This window comes from Phocoena sinus, chromosome 4 (assembly GCF_008692025.1).
Source record: "Phocoena sinus isolate mPhoSin1 chromosome 4, mPhoSin1.pri, whole genome shotgun sequence".
NCBI lineage: Eukaryota > Metazoa > Chordata > Mammalia > Artiodactyla > Phocoenidae > Phocoena > Phocoena sinus.
In genome coordinates this window covers 10,693,348-10,720,445 of record NC_045766.1, presented here as the reverse complement: position 1 = coordinate 10,720,445, position 27,098 = coordinate 10,693,348, and the positions used below count along the sequence as shown (strand labels likewise).

The 27,098-nt window shown below is 50.2% G+C and overlaps 1 protein-coding gene across 1 annotated transcript in view; it reads right to left on the bottom strand.

The window, feature by feature from the left end:
- The window catches only part of COLQ (collagen like tail subunit of asymmetric acetylcholinesterase), a 64,499-nt gene extending 38,085 nt beyond the window's left edge, over positions 1–26,414 (bottom strand). The window contains exon 1 of the mRNA XM_032630921.1: positions 26,185–26,414. Coding sequence (XP_032486812.1) covers positions 26,185–26,290 — 106 coding nt within the window. The 5' untranslated portion in view covers positions 26,291–26,414. The remainder of the gene's footprint in view (positions 1–26,184) is intronic.
- Positions 26,415–27,098: the final 684 nt, after the last annotated feature.

Sequence of the window (27,098 nt, the reverse complement as noted above, 5' to 3'; positions counted from 1 at the left end):
GTTGTCTGGCCTGAGGCATCCCAGCACTGGGGCCTATAGGCTGTTGGGTGGGGCTAGGTCTTGGGGAGGAAGTGGCAGCCTCCAGGAGGGTTCACGCCAATGAGTACATGCCAGAGCTGCTGCTTCCAGTGTCTTTGTCCCCACAGTGAGCCACAGCTGCCCCCCACCTCCACAGGAGACCCTCCAATACTAGCAGGTAGGTCTGTCCCAGTCTCTTATGAGGTCACTGTTTTTTCCCCTGGGTCCTGGCGGACACGTGATCTCGTGTGCCCTCCAAGAGTGGAGTTTCCATTTCCCCCAGTCCTGTGGAACTCCTGAAATCAAATCCCATTGGCCTTCAGAGCCAGATTCTCTGGGGGCTCCTCCTCCCATTGCCAGACCCCCAGGCTGGGAAGCCGGACGTGGGGCTCAGAACTTTCACTGCTGTGGGAGAACCGCTGTGGTATAATTGTTTTCCAGTTTGTGGGTCGCCCACCCAGTGGGTATGGGATTTGATTTTATTGTGATTGCACCCCTCTTACCATCTTGTTGTGGCTTCTTCTTTGTCTTTGGATGTAGGGTACCTTTTTTGGTAGGTTCCAGCGGTTTTTTTTGTCAATGGCTGTTCAGTTGTGATTTCAGTGTTTTTGTAAGAAGGGGTGAGCTCACGTCCTTCTACTCTGCCATCTTGCTGGCCGTAACTAAGAAGTCCTCAGGCAGATGGTTTCTGGCAGGGCTGTACCTGGAATTCAATGACATCAGCAGGAATCGTCTCTCCCGACCTCCCGGCTCTGCTTACTGGTGTCATCCTCACTCAGGTGGCTCTGCCTTTATTTTATGAGAGCAAGATGGGCACTAATTGCCACAGGCTGACCCACCCTGTCTTTTTTTGCATCTTTACTCCCCCATCACTGCATGGTGGCTGACCCAGTCTCACCTCAAATCTTTTACCTCCAGCATCTGTTTTGCCTGGAACATCCCTTTGTGGCTCTTGTTTCAAATATCCATGACGGGGACTCTGATGGCCCTACACATTTTTTCCAGCCAAGTGACAGGTCCCTGGGGTGGCTGTGCAGACCCGCCCAGGACCAGGCCCAATCTTCAGCAGCATCCCAGTGTGTTGCCAGCTCCACTGAGGCTATGGGAGAAGGGTCTCTGGAAGGGAGCAAGGGCAGGCAGACCTTCTAAATAAGTTAAATAGAGCACAGAAGCAAGAAGTTTTAAGGTGTAGGTCTAATGGGAGAGGAGGTTCTGGAAAGAAGAGCTGGAAAGTTAGTTCGGGGCTAGATCGTGCAGTTTTGGATCCCCCACCAAAGGGTTTAGGCTTTATTCAAAATGTAGTAGGGGGGCTTCCCTGGTGGCACAGTGGTTAAGAATCCACCTGCCGATGCAGGGGACATGGGTTCAAGCCCTGGTCCGGGAAGATCCCACATGCCGCGGAGCAGCTAAGCCCGTGAGCCACAACTACTGAGCCTGCGCTCTAGAGCCTGTGCTCTGCAACAAGAGAAGCCACCACAATGAGAAGCCCGCGCACCGCAATGAAGAGTAGCCCCCGCTCGCCGCAACTAGAGAAAGCCCATGCACAGCAACGAAGACCTAATGCAACCAAAAATAAATAAATAGATAAGAGGGTTAACATAAATTTTTAAAAAAATGTAGTAGGGAGCCACAAAAGGTGCTGAGTGAAGGAGTAATAGGATCAACACGGTGCTGGGAAAGACGGTATAGAGGCAAGGTGGGCAAGGAGAGCTCAGAGAATGGCAGGCAGCAAGCAGGCTGCAGGCCGGGTGTGGAGATATCCTCTCAGGGCCTGCGGTGGTATGGAAGCAGTGAGGGCCGGAAGGAAGGGGCCACACAAACATCCTGGGGAGAAAGAGACTGGGAGTCAGTGCACTGCAGGGGTGAAAGAGGAGGAAGGATCAGGGTGATTTTGATGTTGCAGGGCACCTGGGGCAACAGTGGTCCGAGTCTAAGATAGAATAGTCAGAGAAGGCACGGTTTGTGAGGAAAGCTTCCAGCTTTAGAGTGAGACATTTGTTCATCTGTGCTTGTGCTTTGCCAGGCACTGGACTAGGCCTTGTGGGGGCAGAGCAGTGCCTAAATGTGCCCCTGCCTGTAGGCAGCTGCCGCGCCCTCTGCTCAGGGCCCACTCTGCCCTCCCACACCCAGCCCCGTCCTGGAGACTCTTACTCTACAGCAAGAACTGTCAGGTTCACCCTCCACCAAGAAGCTTTCCTTGATTCCCAGGCCAAGGCGAAGGGATCCTGCTATGCTTTCTCCAGGTTTACCCCATGTTAGCTCTTATCCATGGGGTGTTTCCTTGTGCTCTCTGTGAGGACGGGCGTCAGTTTTGATCCATAGGCTCTAGCACAGCACCTGGCATACACTGGATATTCCGAAAATGTTTGCTGAATTAATTTTTAAAATTTACTACATGCCAGGCACCATTTAAATGCTTCACACATATAAATTCACCTAATCCTCAGAAAAACCCTGAGAGTTAAGTACTATTATTACCATGATCATCATCCCCATTTTACAGATCTGGTAGCTGAGGCAAAGAGGTGAAGCAACTTGCCCAAGGTCATACAACTAGTAAGCGACAGAGCCAGGATTTGAACTCTGGTTCCAGAGTCCTTCCTGTTGATCTGGACACTATGACTGCATGTGTGTGGAAATAAAGATTGGGAGCTAAGAAGAAGGCCAGGGGTGTTCCTGGAACAACCACCTGAGATAGAAAGTGCCTCATTGCCATGAGGGAGGACGCACACTCGGGGACCCATCGGCATCTCGGTAAGAGGCCGTGAGAAAGGATTTATTCTAGGAGTTGGGCTTTTGCTACGTGATGCTGGCGGGAGCTTATGCGGAAGCCAAGTCTGGCCTTGCTCTGGACTGGCTGCTGTCAGGACATGAGGGTTAGTCTATGACTTCATCTTTTTTTTTTTTAAATAAATTTATTTATTTATTTGTTTGTTTGGCTGTGTTGGGTCTTCGTTGCTGCACATGGGCTTTCTCTAGTTGCGGTGAGCAGGGGCTACTCTTTGTTGCAGTACGCGGGCTTCTCATTGCACTGGCTTCTCTTGTTGCAGAACACAGGCTCTGGGTGCGTGGGTTTCAGTAGTTGCAGCACTCGGGCTCAGTAGTTGTGGCTCGCGGGCTTAGTTGCTCTGCAGCATGTGGGATCTTCCCGGACCAGGGCTCGAACCCATGTCCCCTGCATTGGCAGGCAGATTCTTAACCACTGGACCACCAGGGAAGTCCTGTGGCTACATCTTAATTCTCATCCAGAAGAAGAAGAGACAGGAGCTGTGGGCATAAAGCTGCAGCACGGTTACCCACGTGAGCAACGACAGAGGGCCCGCTGGCTGGGGGATAGTGTTGTTGTGTCCGTGTCTGGCATGGTGACAGAGTAGCCTTGTTTTTATCTTGATCCATCACGGTCACAGAGTGGCCCCGTTGGCTGTCGTTCTGTGAGGTTGTTTGTGTCCAAGAAGAGGAGCCGCAGCCGAGCCGGAGGGCAGGCAGCCAGGTCGCTGTGTTTTTACAAGACTTGACGTCAGCAGCAATGGCACTCCTCTCCTGTTTCTCTCCTAGAGTGTAAGCTGCTGCAGCTCTCTAGAGGCGGGCAGCTCTCCAGAGCCCTTCCCCGGCCCCAGTTGCAGCCTCTCCTCCGCCTCGGTTGGGCCTCAGCAAGGGCTGAGCTGTGGTTCTCTGCACGGTCTCTCCCAGCCAGGGGCACCTGGGGGGCAGCAGGTTTGCGTGCCGAAGGCGCACTGCTCATCACCCCTGTTTCCAGACCATATAGGGCCTCGGTGCTTCCTGCAGTCCGCACCCTCTGCAGCCTCCACTGATGAAAGACCCTGGCCCCTTAGAGCCGTCCCTCCTTCACTCCCTCCTGGAGGCTGGAGCTCCCTTAGGGAAGACACACTACCAGCTGCTCCTGCCGAAGCTACTGCACTGTCCACCCCTCCCCCTCCCTCTGTCCCCTCCCCCTCCCCCCACTTCATCTTCAGCAGGTGAGGACCATCTATTTCTGCCTGCCCCCCAGCTCCCTGGAGAGGTTTGTTTTTAGCGCCGTCTAGTTTATTTCCAGCTCATTCCAGCTCAGAATATTTCCATCAGGTGGACATGTTTGGGAACAGCTTCCCCTCGCCTCTTCCTCCCAATCACTAAAACAGGCCTTCACATGTCTATTTTGGTGTCATCTGAGTGGCCTGCGGGTCTCTCCGGACTAGGCTGCCTCCGTGGAATCGTGTCTGAGCTCGGGTCCAGCCTGGAAAGCCCCAGAGGCTCTGTTGTAATGGAAACAATCCTGTGTGTGTGTCTGTACATGGCGCCTGCAGAAACCTGGGTGCCCCACGTGGCTCAGCCCCAGGCAGCTGCCTTGGAAATGCCAACCCCCGTGGAGTTTCGGGACTGCCCCCCCGACTTACAGACACCAAAGCCATTTTGTGCGTGGCTACTGCAGGGCCACATCACAGGTAGAAACAATGTTGAGTGTAATGCAGGCTTTCGGCAAACATTTGGGTTTTTTTTCTTTTTGCTGTTGTTGATGCTGTTTTTGCCCTTGCACTTGAGTCTGGTGCATATCCTTGGAAAGTGATTCACTCCGACCTACTCTTGGAAACATAGGGACTTGGATCAAAGTGTGAGTCCAGGTGCAAGTGACCATGGGCCCTGGCACGACTCCCTTCTTCAACCTGAGGCTCCCCATCTGCACCACAAGGAATTTGGCCCAAGCCACCTCCAAAGTCCTTTTTTTACACATATGACCCCAGGATCACCACTGTGTCCAGCTGGGTCTCTCACTCACCAGCCCAGCCCATCAGTAGGGCACTAGAGACAGCCTTTTCTGTTTCTGCCCCCTTTTATTGCATCAAGCAGCAACCCCTCAAATCAAGCAAATGTGTCATTAGAAGGCAGCAAAGGAAAGACGTGACACACACATCCTGCTCTTGCAGGTTGGGAAAATTACAGGTGCAGTCATGCACTAACTGCTCCAAAGCTGCTAGGGCTCATTACTTCTGCCCACTCCGCTCTGGGCCTCCCCTGCCTGTTGGAACTTGCGCTCCCAAGAGCCCGAGGAGAGGAGAGGTGAGGGCACACGCTCGTGGCACCGCTAAGGGTTCTGACCGTGAGTCAGATGGCTCAGCTACAACCAAGTTCTCACCCTGACCAGCGGCAGTTTGCCTGGTTTTCCCCGATTCACAGATTCCAGAGAAGGCTGCACCTTACAACTTTCTTCACACCAACCCCACTCATACCACATACACCTTGAGAAAAATATTCTGATCCTAGAGCCTGAAGGTATTTGAACGTCTCTGAAAAACCATGTTAGGAGTTTGCTGTCTTGCGATTTGACTGAGCAGGCCTGAGAGGCAGGTGAGGACACAGCCTACAGAGAAGACATTTGCCCCTGGGATGACGGTGAGCTGCATGACCCAGCCTGGAGCTGCCAGCCAGCCTGGAGAGAGATGGAGAGTGTCTTGGCCACCCGGTGCCAGGGTGGCCCCAGACCACAGAACACCATGCTACTTCAAAGCCAAGGGAGCAGCCGCTGCCAGCCTGCCACTCAAGGTCACAAGAGAGGCACACACACACAAACACACACACACACACGCACGTGTGCCAAGATCCCCATCCACTCCAATGTCAAGCCCCTTTACGTTGCAATTCCAACACCAGCGGAGGAGTTTAAAATTTAAAGGCTGCTGAAACCTCCAGAACAAGTTTGCTTTCCAAGAGTCTTTTCTCCAAAACAACAAACACACACACACTCACGCAACTCACCCAAGCAGCAAGCTGAGTAACAGAGCAGTCCTGAAATGGTGAGCAGATGAGCGAGGCTGAGGGATGGCCCCGTCATCGCAGGCAAGGCCCCGGAGGACTGGCTGGGGGACACCCGCTGGAGGCTGGCTGAGATTTGTCACGCCCCCAGCGCTCCCAGCGCCTGGCCTGCTGGGCATTTGGGGTGGGAGTCGGACAATCCCTGCTTTGGTGTTGCTTCTGCCCCAGATGCCAGGGGTCCGGAGGCCAGTCCTGAGCTCCTGGGAGCAGGAACGGGAGGCAGAGCTCTGGCCTCTCAGGACGATGCACTGGGGGTGGCTTTGGAGAGGAAGGGTTCCCCAGGGAGAGCCCAGGGGAGGAGGTGGGGCTGGAGCCCAGGATACTGATGCCCCAGCAGCAGAGGGGAAACGGAGGGTAACCCGTGAAACAGACTGCTTTGCACTCTGGCAAGCCTCACAGGGCCATCCTCACTGTCACCCCAGCCTCCGTGGGCGTGGGGTGGGGGGGAGTCTGCCTGCCTCCACTCCAGGGAAGGTCACCACATCTATGCCAGTGCTGGCAACAAAGCTAAACTTAATTTTTTAAATATGTATTTATATATATATTTCCAAAGGGCCCATGAGGCAAACTTTTAGATGAAGCTTCCCTGTAAAATGATTAAGTGACATATACCAGATACACGTGGAAACCTGACACTTTATAGGCACCCAATGCACAAGCATGCGTACAAACACACAGAATATTCTAGATCATAAAAGCAGTAAGCACTTCTGTTTTAACCAGCTTAGTAAGGACCATGAGCTATGGCAGGAGTTGGCAAACTTTTCCTGGAAAGGGCCGGATAGTGTTTTAGGCTCTACGGGCCTCATGGCCTCTGCTGCAAGGCAACTCTGCCATAGTGCATGAAAGCAGCATAGACAACACAGGAAGGAACGCGTGTGGCTGTGTTGCAATGAAACTTTATTTACAAAAATAGGAGGCAAGCTGGATTTGGCTCCCAGGCTGTAGTTTGCTGACCACTGAGCTACAACCTTCAAAAGAAAGGATACTTCTTGTATTCATTCATTCATCTGCTGTTTCATTCATTCAGAAATACACAGTGAGTGAGTGCCAAATGCCTGCAAGACACAATGACTAGACACAGTCCCTGCCCTCGGAACGTCTCAGTCAGTGTTGTGGAAAGAGTACAAGCCCTAGAGTCAGGCAAACTTGGGCTGCAGCCCTGCTTTTGCCACTTACTGGCTATCTGAACGTGAGGAACTTACTCACTCTCTCAGAGTCTCGGCTTACTTACCTGTCGAGTGGGTATGGCGAAACTCACATAGGTCATTCGTTGTAAGGATTAGAGCAAGGCTTTTGGAGTTCCTAGCACAGAATAGGGGCTCTTTTATCAACATTTTCATAGATAACTTGTACGAGGTGGAAAAATAAAAGTGGCTAACATGGCACTGGGGTGTCTGGAGGGATTTACAAGAAGTGATGGGTACCAGTTGGGGCAGGGGATACAAGTGAGAAATCAGGGAAAGCTTCCTGGAAGAGGTGGCATTTGAGCTGTGCTTTGAAAGTTGAGAAGATCTGCTGGGGAACTTCCCTGGTGGTCCAGTGGGTAAGACTCCACACTCCCAATGCAGAGGGCCTGGGTTCGAGCCCTGCTTGGGGAACTAGATACCACATGCATGCCACAACTAAATGCTGCAACTAAGAGTTCACATGCCTCAACTAAGAAGTCCTCATGCTGTGGCTAAAAGATCCTGCATGCCACAACTAAGACCCAGTGCAGCCTAAATAAATAAATAAATATTAAAAACTGTATATATATCTGCTGGTACCGTGATGGGAGGAACGAGGGAGGAGAGGGTTAGGCTCTGCTCCTTCTCTGGAGCATCTCCCTCTGTTTGCAGAAACAGAGGGCACGGAGTCCTGAAACCCAGCCCAGGGCAGAAAGGTCTTCTGCGTCACATTTACCCAGATCCCCTGGTGCCAGGGCCTGTTCCTGCAGCTCTTCAATTTTTCAAGCGTCATTTCAAAAACCCTTAGAGACGGAATTTTTGCCATTTTAAGCACCTGAAGCATTTATTTTTTTACCATTCCACATAGAACTTCTCCTCGAAAGGTTTACACAAGTAAACCACTCAGCTATACTTTGTGTCATGACTGTCAGAATGAAGGTGGCTGACTAGAGGATCACTGAGGTCCTGTCCAGCCCTGCAGGTGCCCGTGTCTCTACTCCCAACCTAATGTCTCAGGCTCACCAACGTCTCTTTCTGTCTCCCTCCCTCTGCGACTCTCTTTCCTGCCTCGATCCCATTCTCTCTCTGTCTTGCTGTCTCTAACTTGGTCTCATTCTCTGTCTCCGTCTCTCCAGGCACTAGCAGTTGAATTTCCTTAAGTCCAATGCCTGGAGATGTGCTCACTGCCTAACTGCCCCTCAGCCAAGCGTGCCAGCTTGAGATCAGGAGTCCTGGCCTCCAGTGCTGTGTGGCCAGTAACTTGCGGCGCGACCTTGGAGAACTCACATCCGTGCTGGGGGTTGGTTTTCCTAAATGTAAATGGGAGCGTTGGACCGGATGCGCTCTAAGCCCATTCCAGCCCCGGCTTCTCCCAGAGGAGATGGTTCCTGAGACTCTCCTCTCTTCTCCCCTGGAGAGCAATCCTTGCCCTCGACGCAGCCTCTTGTTGGCCCAAGCACTAGCTCACCCGGCAGAGCTGCCTGCAAAATCTAATTCATAGTAAAAGTTTCTGGGGCCTTCCTGCAGCTGTCAGCAGGTGTCATATTCACAGTATTTTGTCTTAATCGCAGCTCTGGGATTCATCACCCAGGCCAGAAGACCTTTCTGGAATACTGCCTCCCAGGCACCAGGCCAGCACCCCTGTCCCCACTGCTGCCACATGCAGGCCTGTTTCCTGATGAGCCTCCCAAAGTGGAGTCTGCTTTGCATCTTCCCCTGGCCATGTCTCCCACCCCTGCTGCCCAGAGAGGCTGTGTGGCCTGGCTAACTCGGCACCCTTCCCAAGGACTCAGACTCCCCAGAAGTAGGCTGGAGGACCTGGGGTCTGTCTTCTCACTGCCAGACACACTCTCCTTGACCAAACTTTGGTCAGGCTCTGAACCAGGCCCCCACCTTGGGCTTCCTTGCTGAGTCCAGTTTTAGCAAGAAGCCTGCTAAGTCGGTTTAGAGAGAATCGCCACCCTTGAGATCCGTTCACCCTTGATATCTGATCAAATTCCTCATCTCCCCCACCCCTGATACCTTATCACCTGGCCTGCCTTCAGCGAGAATCCTGTTAAGTGGCTTTAGCAAGATCCCCCTACCATGAAACGATGACAACACCAGACTCAGCACATCCCACGCATTATCGCACTGAATCCTCAGAGTACGATTACCCTCGATTTACAGAGGAGAAATCTGTAAATTTCAGATTGGTCCAGGCCACACGGCTGGGACTGGGGTCAGAGTTCAACAGGACTCTCGTGCAGCCCTGGGAGAAGGTGGCCGCTGGTGGCCTCTTCCCCAGCCCCGGGGATGGCTCCCCGTCAGACTGCCCTCCCCGTTCCTGCTGCTTTCCCTGCTCTTGTGGGCCAGGCGGCTGCCCTCCGACCTGGCCCTTCCCTGGTGGCTGGCTCTCTTTACTCTTAACCCCCAGCTTCCGACTTTACATCCCAGGACCTCCTCGGAGTTGAGGCTGTGAGGAGAAGGCTTGGACTCCCCCAGAATGTGTGCTCCCTGCCACCCCATAGGCCAGAGCTATCCCTGAGAAGCGGTGGCACTGCCCAGCTCCCCCGCAGTGAGGGTAGCTGGGGCGCGTGGCTACATGACTCCTCCCACCAATGGTTCTGCCTGGATGCAGAAGACTCCAGCCCTGGGTGATGCTGGAGCCAGGACGGAAAGGGCCTGCATCTCTGGATGCCAGTGAGGAGGCCGGCCACTCCCAACCAGGGCCACTGGACTCTTGGGCGAGGAGAAAATGAATTTTGACTAGACAAAGTCACGGACATGTTGGCATTTGTTTGTCACAGCAGGTGGCATTACCCCAACAGGGGGTGAAGCGCCAGCCACAGGAACATTCGTGAGCATTCGGTACCTTCCCTGGTCCCCACAGCCACTGCACGCGGTGATATCAACCATCAGCCTCGTCTCCAGACGATGGTCAAGATCTAAGGATGTGCCCGAGGTCTCACACAGCTGGTAGGAAGTTGGCCAGATGTCTTGAATTGAAGACATCAGCTGAATCCAGATGTCTGACGCTGGAGAGTTCTGGAGGTGACCAGCACCAAGTGGTGACCTTGCCCCACACCCTAACCAGCCGGCAAGAATGAGCAGGGAACCTCAGACAAACGCAGGTGTGTCCCAGCCAGCTGGGCTTGGAGGCGTTTCCAACACCCAGTCCCATGTCTTTCTAACCAAACCTCATGATCACTCATCTTCGGGTCCTAGTTTCCTGGTTGGCAAACGCAATCCGACCTCCCTGACTATCCTGGCCTCAGAGAGGGTTCGGTCATGTGTGCATTTACTTTCTCTGTTGAAGAGTTTACTCTTCAAGGTGGGCAAGGGATCTGCAACTCATTTTGAAATTCATCGGATAAAATAAGGTGGATAAACAGAGGATAGAGTAAATATAGCAAAATGATAACGACGGCAGAATCTATGTGCTGGGCGTATTTGTTTGCTAGGGCTGCCATAGCAAAGTACCTGGGCAGCTGAAATAACAGAAATACATTTTTCACAGTTTGGGAAGCTAGACATCCAAGACAAAGGTATCAGAAGGTTTGGTTTCTTCCAAGGCTTCTCTCCTTGGCTTGCAGAAGGCTACCTTCTCCCTGTGTCCTCACATGGCCTTTGCTCTTTTTAAGCATCCCCGGTGTCTCTTTGTGTGTCCAGATCTCCTCTTCTTATAAGGACACCAGTCAGATTGGACCAGAGCCACTGCTACGGCCTCACTTAACCTTAGTCACCTCTCTAAAGGCCTATCTCCAAATACAGTCACATGCTGAGGTAATGGGGGTTGGGACTCTAATATATGCATTTTAGGGGAGGTGGGAGTTGCAAGGCAGCCCATAACAGTAGGCATACTGGTGTTCCCTGGACAATTCTTTCCACTTTTTGTTTTTGAATGTTTGGGATTTTCCTTAATAAAAAAGAATAAACTTTAAAAAATTTACGTAGGCAACAGAGAACCAGAAGTTACCTCCACAGGGTTAGGATTGGGGGTGGGCCATCCAACACCCTTGCTAGCAAATATCTGGGCGCTCTGTAACTGCACACAGAACCAGGACACCAGTGTCGCCTGGAGGAGCCTGTAGCCATTAATCAGGAGACCTTGAGCAAGTAACCAAATCCTCAGGAAAGACATGAGGTGGACATCCCCTTCTGTACCCCACCCCCCCGATAAGGCTGCCCAGGCCACAAGGATGAAGGAGAATCACCTCACACTGGCCATTAATTTGTAGTAAGTCATGTACCAGAAGTGGCTGCTTTGTGCGTAGATCTAAGGAGACAAACCCATCTTTCCTTCCTCCCACAAGAGAATTTTTTGGATGTTATCTAAAGGAAGGCATCTGCTTTTCTGAGTTCAAGTTCTAATTTGACCAAATGGCATGTGGTAAATGGAGAGGAAGAAGGAGGCAATGTTATTAGGAGCTGAGGGAACATCAAGAAACCTCCTCAGGGCTGGCTGTGCCTTGGCTCTGAATTTGATTATGGCGGCCAGGATAAATCAGCGAGTCCTATTAACTCTTCTGCTTTGGCTTGATGGGGGGAGGCCAAGTTTCTAGAGTTATTCGGGAGATCTGGCCACAGGTCAGAGATGAAACCCTCCAGCTGCATTAAGCCCAAAGGGTGGGCTGTTTCAAACATGTGCTGACAACCGGGGCTGAGTAGAAAGACCCTGTATTTCCACCAGCTATGTTCCCACACTTTCATTTATCCATGGTGACATTTTAGCTCTACGGACACTTGTGATTCGAAACCATGTGGCTCACTTAGCCCTTTCCCTAGAGCCTCCATCCCTGCCCCATCACCTCCAGTAATTGTTATCCGAGGGTCCACAGCAGGTGGGGAAGAGGGAAGCAGGGTCCCTGGGTGCCTGTGGCTGCCCACTGGCACAGTGAACACTTCTACCCATTGGTCTCATGAGTCACTGAAATCCCTGGATTCCAGAAAGTGGGGGACCTTGGGTTGACCCCCTTGAACTCAACTGAGCAATAGAGCTTACTGACTGAACAAGTTGGCAAAAGGAACCTTATAAATACTGCTGTAATTATGTGATTCTACCATTCTGGAAAGTCTCTGAGATCTCAAGTACCTTTGCTAATTTGGGTCTAACGGACTTTTAAAGACAGAAAAATCCCATCCTGTGCTCCAGATGAGAGGCTCTGTTTTGTATGTATATGTGGGATTTTGTCTAATTGTTTAGAAAAGGTAATACATTCATGTGATTCAAAATTCAAAAAGTATAAATGCGTATACTTGAAAACTCTCCTACCCTGTCCCAGTTCCAATTATTTATTATCAATTAGTCTCCTGTGTATTCTTCTATGAATATTTTCTGCATACAGAAGCAAATAAGTAGGTATAATATTTCCCTCTCTTGCTCAAATGGTTACCTGTAATATAACACTATACCTGTGATACTTCACAGTATTTCTAAGAGTATTCTGTATTACTGCATAAAATGCATACACATTCCTTCCTATGGCTATGTAATATTCCTTCATTTGGAAGAACCGTAATTTGTTCACCCTGCCCTGTACTAATGTGCATTTGGGTGATTTGCAAACATTTGCTGATATAAACAATGATACACCAAAAATTTATATGGAATTATAACAGACCCAGAATTGCTAGAGCAATCCTGAGGAAAAAGAAAAAAGCGGGAGGCATAACTCTCCCAGACTTCAGACAATACTACAAAGCTACAGTAATCAAAACAGTGTGGAGTTGGTACAAAAACAGGCATAACGATAAACATAACAGAATAGAGAACCCAGAGATAAACCCACACACCTACAGTCAATCTTCGACAAAGTAGGCAAGAATATAAAACGGGAAAAAGACAGTCTCTTAAACAAGTGGTGCTGGGAAAGTTGGACAGCTGCATGTAAATCAATGAAGTTAGAACACACCCTCACACCCTACAAAAATAAACTCAAAATGGCTTAAAGACTTAAACATAATACACGACAGCATAAAACTCCTAGAAGAGGACATAGGCAAAACATTCTCTGACATAAATTGTACCAATGTTTTCTTAGGTCAGTCTCCCAAGGCAATAGAAATAAAAACAAAAATAAACAAATGGGACTTAATCAAACTTACAAGCTTTTGCACAGCAAAGGAAACCATAAAAAAAAAAAAAAAAGAAAAGACAACCTATGGAATGGGAGAAAATATTTGCAAATGATGCTACAGACAAGTGCTTAATCTCCAAAATACACAAACAGCTGATACAACTCAACAACAACAACAAGAAAAACAAACAACCCAATCGAAAAATGGGCAGAAGGCCTTAATACACATTTCTCCAAAGAAGACATACAAATGGCCAAGAGGCACATGAAAAGCTGCTCAACATCACTAATCATTAGAGAAATGCAAATCAAAACTACAGTGAGGTACCACCCCACACCAGTCAGAATAGCCATCATTTAGAAGTCTACAAATAGCAAATGCTGGAGAGGGTATGGAGAAAAGGGAACCCTACTACACTATTGGTGGGAATGTAAGTTGGTACAGCTACTATGGAGAACAGTATGGAGGTGCCTCAGAAAATTAAAAATAGAATTACCATATGATCCAGCAATCCCACTCCTGGGAATATACCCAGACAAAACTATAATTCAAAAAGATACATGCACCCCTCTGTTCATAGCAGCACTATTCACAATAGCCAAGACATGGAAACTACCTAAACGTCCATCAACAGATGAATGGGTAAAGAAGATGTGGTACATATATACAATGGGATACTACTCAGCCATAAAAAAGAATGAAATAATGCTATTTGCAGCAACATGGATGCAACTAGAGATTATCATACTAAGTGAAGTAAGTCAGAAAGAGAAAGAAAAATACCATATGATATCACTTACATATGGAATCTAAAATATAACACAAATGGGGATTTCCCTGGTGGTGCAGTGGTTAAGAATCCACCTGCCAATGCAGAGGACACAGGTTTGAGCCCTGGTCTGGGACGATCCCACATGCTGTGGAGAAACTAAGCCCTTGTGCCACAACTACTGAGCCTGCGAGCCACAACTGCTGAAGCCCACACGCCTAGAGTCGTTGCTCTGCAACAAGAGAAGCCACTGCAATGAGAAGCCCGCACACCACAATGAAGAGTAGCCCCCGCTCGCCACAACTAGAGAAAGCCCACGTGCAGCAACGAAGACCCAATGGAGCCATAAATAAATAAATAAATACATGCATACATTTATTTTAAATTAATTAATTAATTTAATTTAATTTAATATAACACAAATGAACTTATCTTTGAAACAGAAACAGACTCACAGACATAGAGAACAGACTTGTGGTTGCCAAGGGGGAGGGAGAAGGGAAGGACGGACTGGGAGTTTGGGATTAGCAGGTGCAAACTATTATATACAGAATGGATAAACAACAAGGTCCTACTGTACAGCACAGGGAACTATATTCAGTATCCTGGGATAAGCCATAATGGAAAAGAATATGAAAAAAGAATGTCTGAATGTATATAACTGAGTCACTTTGCTGTACAGCAGAGACTGGTACAACCTTGTAAATCAACTACGCTTCCAAAAAAAACCCAACAAAACAATGATACAATAGAATAACATTTTGCATGCATCTTTGTATATGTTGTTAAGCATGTCCATTGGATGAATTTCTAGAATAGAATTGCTGGGTCTAATAGTGTGTGCATTTGTAGTTTTTACACATGATGCCTAATTCATCTCCACAGTCTCCATCAATTCACATTCCGTCCCACAAGCAGAGGATGAGGGTATCTATTTCCACATACCCTCACCAGCACACGTGATGTCAGACCTTTTGAATTTCACCCATCTGATGGATGAAAAATGGCACTTCAGTGTGGTTTTAATGTGCATTTCTCTTACGGTGAATGAGGCTGGGATATTTTCACACGTTTTAGAGCCCTATGTATTTATTCCATTTTTCCATTAGGTTGTTGGTCTTCCATTATAAATTTTTTAAAATATATTTTAAAAAGCATCATTTTATGATGACTTGCAGATATTTTCCCCAGTTTGTTTTGATCTTTTGACATTGTGTTTTTAATTGTTTTTCCCATACACAAATTTTTTCTTTTTATCTGGTAGAATCGATTGTAGAAGCCTTTTTTTATGGCTTCTGTGTCCCCCCACCACTAAAATTACCCCCCCAAATCCATCAAGGTTTCTTCTAATAATTTTATGCTTTCATATCTTATGTCTAAATCTTAATTGATTTGTGCTTTATTCTGGTATAAGATGTAAGTTTGTTTGTTTGCTTGTTTTCCAGGAGATGTTTTATCTGTGACCTAAAGCAAGAAACAAAAACATTCTCTAAACTATGCAACCTCAAGTGTCACAACACTCGGTAACGTGAGTAACATGCACGGTGAGAGTGTGACTTGAACCCAGATCAACTTATCTTCACTGCTCTGTTCATTCAAATGCCAACCACCTGTGCACCCCAGATACTGCTACCGTGACCCACTTCACTTCTCATTTATTATTTCATTTGTGTGTGTGTGTGTGTGTGTGTGTGTGTTTGGCTACACCATGAGGCATGTGGGATCTTAGTTCCCAGATCAGGGATCGAAACTGTGCCCCCTGCATTGAGAGTGCCAAAGTCTTAACCACTGGACCACCAGGGAAGTCCCATCCATTTGTGTTATTTTAATGTCACAAACAGACTGTGGGCTCCTTGTGTTAGTTTGTCTTCTGAATCTTCTTGTTCAATATAATAGTTAAGTATATAGTAGGAGGTGCAATAAAAATTGGTCATTTGATTGATGGGATGTGTATCAAAAGCTACATTTATCAAGTAATAGTCATAATTAATTTAGAGACAGACAGATTGAAACATGCTAATGATGATGATGAGGATGAGAATGGTCTGAATCCATTCAAATGGATTTTATTGCCTCATGTAGGAAAAAAAAAATCAAACAAAATGCAAAGTGGCAGCAGATGGGTATGTGGCCAGAAAACTGAGCATCTTTGTCAAGTCAGCCACCATTTGCTGGCATTCTGTTTGAAATTTTCATGTTTAATAATCTACCTCTGATTTCCCAGGAGGACCCACACTGGCAGGCCTGGTGATTTGACATTGCTGTCCATTTGGAAGGGCGCAAGACTGTTATTCCATACAAGGCAGATGCCACGTGGACAGAGGGCCCCGTTCTCCTGACTCGGATGAATTGGATATGGGAAGTGACTTGTCTACCAGCTGGATCCACACAGGGTTGCACAACTTCCAGTGGGGGGAATGCCCTCAGGCTGCAGCGCCCCGGGGGCTCCTAGTGTGCTCACCCTGTCTGGGGAGGTGAGAGCTTTCTCCCTCACAGCTCAGGGAGGCGTCTGTGGGTGGACTTTGCCCATCAGCTCAGGACTCAGTAGCTAAGGCGTCATCCTCAGGTGTGAGCCCGTGCTTTCCAGATCGTGCCCTCCCATGCTTCCTCCTTTGATTCTCAGCACAATCCCTCGAATTACTCTCTATTGTGCCCCCCTTTTCCAGATGAGGAAAACTGAGGCTCTGACAGTTAAGGTCCTATGGAGCTGGGCTTCTGAGCCCAGACCTCCGGTTCCGAAGCCCACACACTGTGATGGTTTCCGCTCAGTGCAGGCTTTCGATGGAGACTCTGAATTCTGCAAATCTTCAGCACAAGGAGCAAACCTCTCCAGCCACTGAATAACAGCAGGTGGAATTATAGTAAAAACGAATCATCCTGGGAGAAGGCAAGCAGCCTGGATTCCAACACTCTCACTGCCATTTGGCATAATGGTTGCAACCACTGACCGAGAGCTTAACTATGTTCCAGGCACAGTGCAAAGCTCTGTACCTACTACACTGCCATCTGATGAGGCAGGTACTCTTACTAACCCCATTCTACAGAGGTGGAAACAGAGGTGTTAAGAAATCAAACCAAGACCACTTGGCCAAGATCACTCAGCTAGTGGGTCACAAAGATGTCACTCAAGCCCACAGCTGTCTGAACCTGAACCCCACGCCTTTTCCTGCTATGTCGTGAGTTCTCAGGTGCCAAGGCTCGGAAGAGAAACATGTGCTGAGACCCCTTCTTTGTGGAGGAGCTAATTCTGTAAATTAGCAAGTGACTTGCGAGCCACAAAGTCAAGGAAAGTCTACAGCTAAAAGGATTTTTGGAATCTGGTCCATCCCTTCATTTTACAGATGAGAAAAATGAGTCTCACAGACAGCAAATGGCTGGTCCAACAGTACACACGTCCTAGAGTCAGTGGCAGGTCAGAGAGAGAGCCCAGGTTTCCCGAGTTCCACCTCAGTGCCTTAGCACCGCCACTGTTTCCTCTCAGGGAACATCAGTAAACAGGCAGGTGGCCAAGCCCGCTGGCTAACCGTCCTCACGCCTCCGCCTTCTAGTTGGACCTAGACTTGAGCAGCAGGCCCCATGCCGGTCAGGCAGGCGCCCTCTCACTTTCCTGACTGCGCAGCAGAGGAAGCGCGGGCTGGACAGTCAACTCAGATATTGAAGGAAAAAAAAGAAAAGAAATCATTTACTCAGACACTTTGGGGAAAGCACTGCCAGGGCCTGAATCGTCCAGACCGCCTTTCGGCCTCCCGGTGTTCACTTCGTGGGCAGCCACGGAGCGTGGAAGAGCGCCACCCAGACCCAAGGCCTTCGCTCAGGACACTCGTGCCCACCGTTGACTTTCTCCGCCACGACCTGCCCAACACAGTCAGGAAGGCGGACAGGAGGGAAAGGGTTGTCCTCATTTGGAACGCCCCTAAATCCTGAACACTAACCTCAGCAGTGGAGAATCTGGTTTCTGGATGACCACAGAGGATCTGGAGGCCTTTTGGGGGCCACCCTGTGAGGTCCACCCCAATGCAGATGATCTCAGAAACCGAGCCAGTTCAGTTTGGGCAAAAAGGGCAGCCTGGTTTGAACTCTCGACAGTAACGACGCACCTGGCAGGCCCCTCATAGAGGCCCCTCATACAGGTCCCTCATACCTCCTCAAACACTTGAAGAAACCCCGAGTCACAGTAAAGTAAGAAAGCCCCAGTCCGGCAGGTAGGCCTCTACAGGTGGGATGGCCACCATCACCCCATCCCCCATCCGCCTGGGTCCCCAAGACCCCCATGCCAGGTCTCAGAAGGTCCTTCCTGGAGCATGTGTCCCAAGAGAAATCTACCAGCTGCAGCAGGAAAGCTCCAGTGCTCTCTCCAGGCTTCTCAGAAAGATACCAAGAAGACCAGGTGAGCGGTGGCAGGATGCGTGAGGAAAGGAGCAGGGAGACCCAGGAGGGGAGGAGCCTGTCCAGTTCCCATTCACAGTTCCTTCTTTTCTTTCCTCTCTTTTTTCAGACCTCAGCTGGTTCACGGTGCAAGCCCTCAGCAGCCACCAGGCCTCCTCTGCAGCTGTCGCAGCTCCCAGCACCTGCCTCCTGCTTGTGCTTATGTTGGTTGCCATGGAGACATAAGGGCAGGCTTGAACGGAGTCGAAGGCTCTGGGCTGGGCGATGGAATAGGGCCAGGTGCATTTTTAAAGCCATCTGGGAAAGCTGGTCATCACGAGAAGAGCCTCCTTCCCTGGTCAATGGGTCCCTGCTTTAGGGACTGGTTCACAAATGCAAAACGGATAAAAGCTGAGCCCCTCTTTTTGCCTTAACCCACTGGATATTTTAAGCAAAAAGTTACTGTCTGTATTGTATTTGGGACTTTTGCCTTTTGACACCAATGCACCTTAGGGGAAATCATGACCTCCCGGCATGTGTAGAGACAGCGTGGGGTCCTGAACATAATGAGAGAAAAGGTTTATACATCACACACCAGGCACTTTTTTACAGTTCTTTGTGTTCATAATTAGCCCACTTAATCTTCACAACTGCTTTGTGAGTGAAACCCTACTCTGAGCCCCATTTTACAGGTGGGGAAACTGAGGCACATAGAAGGCACTTTGCCTGCCCAGCATCACAAAGCTAAGGGAGACACAAGACTTGAACCCAGAGGTCCCCCTTCTAATCAATAGGCTGTTCTGCCTCTGCAATAATTTGGGGCGCAGAGAGTCCTGATTTGGCTATTTGGCCCTGGTACTATGTGACCTCAGGCAAGTGACTGCATCTCTCTGAATGGTAGTTCCCTCTTTGGTAAAACTGGGGTACTAATGTCTTGTGAAATTGTGAAGATTAGAAGTCAGGTACGTAGAGTCTAGCAAATAAGCAGTGCTCTATGCAAGGTAACTTTATTAGTGTTAGTGGGGGCTCCCTTAGCTACTGGACCCCAGCTCTGGTATCACAGCAGGGGGGTGCCGAGCTGTAACCGCTGCTGCCCAGAAGGGGTGGGTGGGCAAGCAACTGCAAAAGGGCCAGCAGGACCACAGCTGCTGGGAGATGTTGCTGCTTCCCTGCCATAGGCCTCTGCACTCGCCAGGCCCCGTGGGCTGCCAGCTCCGGTCACAAGCACCTGTACCTATGCCAGAAGGCTTCCCCCGTCGTGGAAGTTGCCTGGGGAAGCATGTCCCCAGGAGCTGGTGGATCAATATCCCAGTCCCCTGTCTCCCTGGGGTCCCAGGAGATCTGAGCCCCAGCTGCCCACAGCAGGAATCGGCTCGTGAACTCCCCCAGGACTGATGGCCTCCCCTTCCCTGTCTCGGTTTCCCAGTGCCCTACTGGGATCACCTCCCAAGCCCACCACTTGCGCCCAAATCCTTGTCTCAGGGTCTGCTCTGGAAAGGGATCCAGATGACGACAGTATTCATGCCTGTGCCTCTGATCCTGATGTCCTTAAAGAAAGCACTCGGGGGACACTTGACCCAGTGCAAAAGGCAACTGTAGGAGAATAACTGATTAATGGCCCCCAAAGAGGTCCAGACCCTAATTCCTGGAACCTGTAAAGGCTACCTTATACAACAAAAAGAACTTTGCAGGTGGGATTAAATTAAGATATTTAGGAGGGGGAGATTATCTGGGTGGGCCCTAAATGTAGTCACAAGTGTCCTTATAAGAGAGAGGCAGAGGAAGACTGACATGGAAGAAGAAGACAGTGTGACCACTGAGTGGCCGTAGGAAACTAATACAGGAACTCAGGGGTGACCGTGAGCAGTGGTCCTCAAAGCGTGGCCCGTCCACCTGCAGCATCAGCAGTGCCTGAGATCTTATTAGACGTGCAAACTCATGGGCGCCGCTCCAGACCCACTGCATCAGAAATTCTGGGGGCGGGCCCAGCAGTCTGTCTTAACAAACCTTCCTGGCAGGCCCCTCATACTTCCTCAAACACTTGAAGAAACCCCGAGTCACAGTAAAGTAAGAAAGCCACAGTCTGGGGGGGCTATAATGGTAAGGCACGGCGTTAGAATCACCTGGGGAGCTCTCAACACTCTCAGTGCCCGATCCCATGCCCTGCAGAGTCTGATGAAATTGGTCTGTTCAGCCTGGACGATGGGCTCCTGTAAAGCATCCCAGGTGATTCTCGTCTCTCCAGAGCTGAGAACCAGTGCTGTAGTTTGAGAACCACTTATCCAGAACATTAAGTTTCAAACTGAGCTTTGCAGAGCTTGGGAAGTCTGGAAAAATGTCTAGACTGCTAAAGAAGGAGGAGGCAGGGTCCAAACCAGCAGGGCTTCTGACCCAGATGGTCCAGATAGGCAGAGGTAACGAGGAAGGCAGCCCAGATGTGAGACGGGAGCGTGAAGTGGGGACTCGGGAGCTGCACCATGCCAAACAGTCGCTGTGGTGTGGGTCAGGACTGCCAGGTTGCCCTTTTTTCCAAGAGGTTTTTTGGTTTTTAAGAGACATCAGAAATATATTGTAAAAATTTGTTAAATCACTTGAGTTTTAAATGTTAGCAACTAAGGCAATTTTAAAAAGTTTTCTCTGTCTCTTTTTTTTTTTTAAGTACTGCAACATGATGGCTGAGTACAGCTCCACATGAAGACTGGACTCGGTCCTTGGGCAGCTGGTTTGCGAGCTCCAGCTCTACTGTAAGGGTCTTTCATTCACCCCTTGAGCCCAGCAGACTAGTCTTCTCAGGGTGATGACAGGAACTCCATGTGGGCAGGATGTTTTTGTCTGCTCACTGCTGCATCCCAGTTCCAGGTACCAGAGTTGGGACTTACTAAGTGTTTGTTGAATGAATAAGTGCTCATAGCAATCCTGTGAGACTACTATACCCATTTTACAGATGAGGGAGTCGGGACTCACACCACAGTTACGGTGTGAGCGTCCCACAATCACCCAGAGGCAGGATTTAGACCCAGGGCTCCCACAGCAGGGACAACTGTGAAGAGCAAATACACTGCAGCTATGAAAAAGCTTGGCAAGATAAGGGGTTTGGGGGCACTTGGTACCAATTATAAGAGCAATGCGAGCAGTAGTTATGACGTGAACTGCGTTTCAGGAAGACGGGTCCCCAGCCTACTTGGTGACTCACACAAGTCAGAGGGGTTTCTGTTCCTTCTGGATCTGTGTTGTTTTTGTATGGTCGTGGGTCTGAGGAAGGAAGGCTTGGGTGTGGTGAGTGACAGTGTCGGTGCTTGGCCTGGATCTCTGGAAAGAAATTCCTTGTCTCTCATACCCACCCCTCTGTGAGCTGGAGAGGGGTCCACTGCTTCATTCAGAGGCTTGGGGTGGGGCAAAGTGGGCAAGCTGGGACCCCTGGAGGGCCCTTTAATTTAAGAAGCCTCTCTGATTATATTATCCAGAGGAAATGTGGGGAGCTAAATCAGAGGAGATGGCTGGGAAGTACATTACAGAACATTAAACAATAGCCGACCAGCATCAGACACAAATAAATGGCCCATAATCTACTGCCAAGAACATGATTGGTCCCAAGCAGTGGCCTGGCTGGCTTCCAGTCAGGGGAGTGCAGGGCCGGACACCACGTACTATAGGCCACAAAACGCCTGCCCGGTCACGTCCCAGCACCCACAGGAGAAGACTGCGGCACCCAGACAGAACTCATAAGCTTCCACAAGATCTCACTCTCCAGGACTGGAGGTGGGTCTTCTCTCCATCCTGTCCTGAGCCCTGGACCCAAACATCATCGGGAGAGTTCCTGCCTGCCTGAGAAATCGCATGTTGGAGAAGGGAAGCCACGTGTGTCTGTGGGCATAGGGTCGTTTGGCTCTCACCCCTGAAGACAACGTCTGTGAAATGGGGTTCCCCTGGATCCAGGAAGCCTCATTCCCCAAAATGCGCAGGTTGAAGCTCATCTCACTAGAGCCTCCTTTAGCTTAGATCTTTAACTCCTGTTACAACACAAGTACCTCCAAAGAAAGATAAACCAGTACCCTGGCAAGTCGTGCACCCTTTAGTGTGAAGTCCTTGTCTCAATCGTTTGCTGAGAGCTTCAGGCACTGATGTCCTGAGGAGAAGGCAGGAGAGTGCAGAGGATAAAGACCTGAAGCTGGGTTTTTGGAGGCTGGGGTACAGGATCTTAAAAGCTACTATCACTGTTTATCCATGGCCATAGCAAATTTGGTCTACGTTGGTAAGAGCCCTGGACTTAGAGTCAGCGGGCAGGGTTCCAGTCTCCAGCTCTCCCCACACCAGCTGTGCCATCTTGGGCAAGTCACTTAACCTCTCTGAGCCTTCATTTCTCCATCTGAAAATCGGGAGTGAGGCCACCCCCATCCTGGGTGCTGTGAGAGACTGAAGTGTGCAGAAGGCCTTTCATTCTATAAATATCACTGTCCTTGGGTCTGTGCCACCACATTCTAGAAACTGTATGAAAACGGAGCCACATCCGTGGATGGACCCTGGGGCTGAGTCAGTGCACAGACCGCAGCGAGTCCAGCCAGGCCCGCCAAACCCAGGCCAGATCAGCTGCCCCTTAGCTGATCCACAGACACATGAACTTCAACAATAAACAACTGTTGCTCAGCCACTGAGCGTTAGGGTGGTGTATCGCCCGGCAGGGGTTAAAAGACACCAAAGTTAGGGCTCCGGACACTTTAAATCTTAGGGCCATGTTCAGTAGAAATTAATATATATGACACATCTCTGCCTTCTTAGGCAAAATGAAGTGAGTACAAGTCTGTCTTCACTGGGTCATTTCCGCTCATCACAGTGGAAACCAGTCAACGAGCGGTAAGTCAGTGGTGCCTTCAGGGGATACACACAGAATGGAGGCTCTAGAAGTAGTTCCAATCGGCTATCCTTTCCCATCTCAGAACTATTCCCTGGTTCTCTGCCATTTTTCTTGTAATCAGTTTTATCAGCTGCCTTTGTTGTTCTTGTTGTCACCGTGTCTATCTTAAACAGCAGTCCCCTCCCCAATCTACTGTGCTGCGGCTACGTCACCACCCTCAAGAAGCCTGCTCACTGAGCCTGCGAGGACGATGTCCCACGTAAGAGTTCACAGGCTTGGAGTGAGGGCCTGAGCTAGTTTTCTCTGTATCCAGGGCAGGTGCTTTAGTGCTGGGATTGCTATCATCAATTTTGGTCTCTATGATGCTTTTTGCTCCCTCCTCCACTCGGGGACCCGATAGTGGAGGCTGCCAGGCAATGAACATCTGACCCAGAGAGCTGGGCTGTGTCTAGCGTTGCTGGAATCCAGTCTCTTCTGAAGAGAGTGAAGGAAAGAAGCAGCCCACAGGCCTGTAATAGCGCTTCCTCCGTCCCAGCCTGTCTCTGGGGCCTGCGCTATGCATCCTGCTTGTCTTGTGTCCCCTGCAGCCGCTTCGCACAGTGCCAGGCACACAGTAGGCGCTCACTAAGCTACGGTGGGTGGGATGAAAAGACTTGCTGGTGGCACTTTTCACTATGTGCACAGGGCTGGGCTTCTTCAGAAGAGCTAAGAATGTGTGAGCTTCTGAATACAGACTGTTTCACATCAGATTGTGGGAAACTACTTTGAAAGGATTAAAGTTCTCCCGTGTTAAGGAACAGTTCCCGTTTCAGGGCATAAGTTTATTTCTGAACTGTGCTATCAGGAAGCCCTGGTGACAAGAAGAAGGGGACAAAGCAAAGTGAGAAAGCAGGAGGAAGCAGATGTCTTTTTTGCTCTGTTGAGCTGCCACCTTAGTGGTTCCCCCCAGAGCTACCCCACTGTTTTACCAAATGTTTAAAGGGCACATTCTCCACCAGAAGACCTGGATGTAGCAGTTTACCAAGAAGTGCCTATGGACAGGTGGGCCACCTCTTCTCAGTTCCCTCTCCCTTCACTCAGCCAGGGGCTGACCCCCACGACTGCATCCAGGGGCTCCCCTGCCCTGGCTTCCGGTTGGGTTTGGCCGTGAGAGGCATTGCCAAGAGGTGGTCGGATTGGAGGGGAGAGCGGTCTTCTGTGCTTGCTCTCTGCTTTGGGTCCCTTTGGGACCAAGGCTCCTCTCAGCCGCCCCTCCTCCAAGGTCCCAAATCTCCCCAGGATCCAGTTCCCCACTTGGTCCTCTTGTCTCCTCAAGCCCCGGGGTGGTAAAGTCTTCCCTCAGCTGCTCATTGCTCAACCTTCCTTCTTGGCGCCCCTAAGCCCACCCACACCCCTGAAAGCGGGCCCCTCATTCCAGTCTTTTCTTGAACCATCGGAGTTACTTCTCCTTCCTGCTGTTACCCTGACTGGAACAGTCTGTACCACGTCTTGCCTAAGAGATGTCTAAACTATGCCGAGGCTCTCTCGAGGGCAAGGAGCTCAAAGAAAATCAGAGGTCCTCTTCTCTCCAGCTTTCAGAACTCATTAGCCATTGTGGCTGTATCTAAATTAAGTGGTACAAAATGATGGCAGACTCCAATCTACAGATGAGAAAAGTTTTCATTCCTTCATGCACTCATCCATTCACCAACTATTTACTGGGCATCTACCCGATATTCCCCCACGTAACTAGTGATAATGGCCAAGACAGACACAGTCCCTGCCCGTGTGGTGCTTACAGTCTACCACCAACCACTTGCCAGAAGCCAGAGAGCCCGCCAGAGGCAGGGCTGGGACCAGAAGACTGAGTTTCTTTGAGTCCTGAGCCTTTGGCAGATCCTCCAAGGAAGCTATGGCCCAAACAAGGTTAAGAACCACCAAGCAGACCCAATTAACTATGAAGCTCCCCCCCTGAATAATGACCCACTCACTCCCAGAAGCTTGGCGCTCTCAGCCTGAACCGGGGGTGGGACATGCCGGACTGTCCACCTTTCCTGCCCCCCACCTCCAACATTCTCCGCAAACTGCCTGCACTCCTCCCTCCCGTCACACGTTTATAATTAGCCCCACGCCCTCCTCTGCGTCCCTCCCTCAGGGCCCACAGATGCTGGCAGCTCCACAGGTCACACTGAGCCATTCTTATGAATGGAGAGGGCTGGGGACTGCATCCAGAGCTGTGCCCTCCCTCCTGGAGAGCCTGTGCCCAGCAAAGGCGGTGGGAGTGAAACTTCTGCCTCAACTCAAGTACCTCGGAGCTGCGTGCTGGAGGGTGTGATGGAAACAGCTTTTTCTGGGGAGAGCCAGGGGTGACCGAGGAGAACTGAGGGGGTCTGTGATGGGACCGGCTGCCAAGCCTGGGGTCTGTCCGCCCCCTTCAAGCCCTCCGGAAACATCCGAGTTTCCTCAGAAAGCTTTAAAGAAGCCGTGCCGGTAACCCAATACTTCCCCTGCCCGGGGTCGGGCAGGACAAGGGCAAAGCCTGGAGCCCTCAGGAGAGGTTGCCAGGCTGGGGCGGAAGGAGCCCTCTCCCCACCCCCAGCGCTACGCCCAGCTCCGGGCCCACCTGCCCACTGCAGCCCTTCCACCTCCCCTCTTCGCTGAGGCCGAAGAGAAGCCCACCTCGGGGAGAAAGCCCAGCAGGAAAGCCCACGGGGCCGGAGAGACGGAGACCTGGTCTTGAGGCTGCAGGGGCCCCCAGACCCGGCACAACCAACGGGACTCCCTCCCGGTCAGCACACTGCACAGCATCCCCTGTGGGCCGAGCCCCCCGCGAAGGGTTCAGGGGTGTGTTTATCGAAATGTCTGGACGACTCACTTGCCTTCCTCTCTGTCTCTGTTAAGCTCCCCAAAATTCCCGACCCAAACGCAACCCTGCAGCCAGTGAGGGGAAGAAACAGTGTGATCAAGGGTCTCTGGCTTTGAGCAGCTGGGCGGGGACAAGGACAGAAGGGGCGTCCCAACGGGGGCTGGCCGGGTGACCGGAGGCTGCTGGGGCCGGCTCCCTCCCAGCCTCCCTCCACCCCGAGGGGAACGGCTGCAGAATAGCCCTTCTCCCTCCTCCTGCCAGACACTGGGGAGACAGGGAAGTTGTGGTCCTGCTTTACCTGCTGAAATCGGAAGCACGCTGGTGAGGAAGGTGGGCTGAGACACGATGAAACGGAAGAAAAGCTGAAGATAAATTCCCAGGGTCACTGGATTCAGGACAACCATGCTGGCTGTGGTGTGGAAAGTGTCAAGTTCTCAACGAAGGGCTGCAAGGAGCCTCGCTTATCTGTGCTTTGTCTTCCCCACGCTGTTTGCCTCTCTCTCCCTCTCTCTCTCCCTCACTCTCTCTGCCTCTCTCTCTCCGTCTCTCTCTCTCTCTCCCTCACTCTCTCCCCCTCTCTCTCTTTTTCCCCATGCCTTTACCAAGAAAGAATGCCAACCATTTCCCACTAAACCTTCTCCGTACTACACAGGGTTATATTTATCTTGAGCACTGGATCAAATGCCCTCATTAAAATTAAGATATCTGAATTTTCTTCTTTGGTGACTGAGGTAAGAGGCCATCGAAGAGGTGATTAAAAAGGCAGCCAGATCTCGAATGTCCACTAGAAGCAGTCCTCAAGGGCAGACAGATTTCCTCATTGATCATTCACCAGTGCCTATCGCCTCGCAGCTGCGGTGTCCAGCAGCATCACAGAATCCATTCGAACCTCTGGATTCAAACTGAATTTCCGTGGAGACAATTCCTTCTGCTGTCAGCCTGTGACATTTTTACCCACTGGGGGACAAATGTAAAGCTGACCCTGGATTTTTTTTTTCTTTAATCATCCAATAAAACGCGGAGGTGTGGGTGGGGAGATTTTATAGTTTCCAAAACAGCTTTCTCCATAAAAAAGTGTTTATCTCTCTCCAGAATTTGTAGCCTTTATCCCATGCAAAGCAGTGCATGAAAAATGAAAAGAGTCAATGGATTGCAAAGTGAATGATTATTGATCAAGCTGCATTTGGGAAACAGCATCATTGACTTGACCTT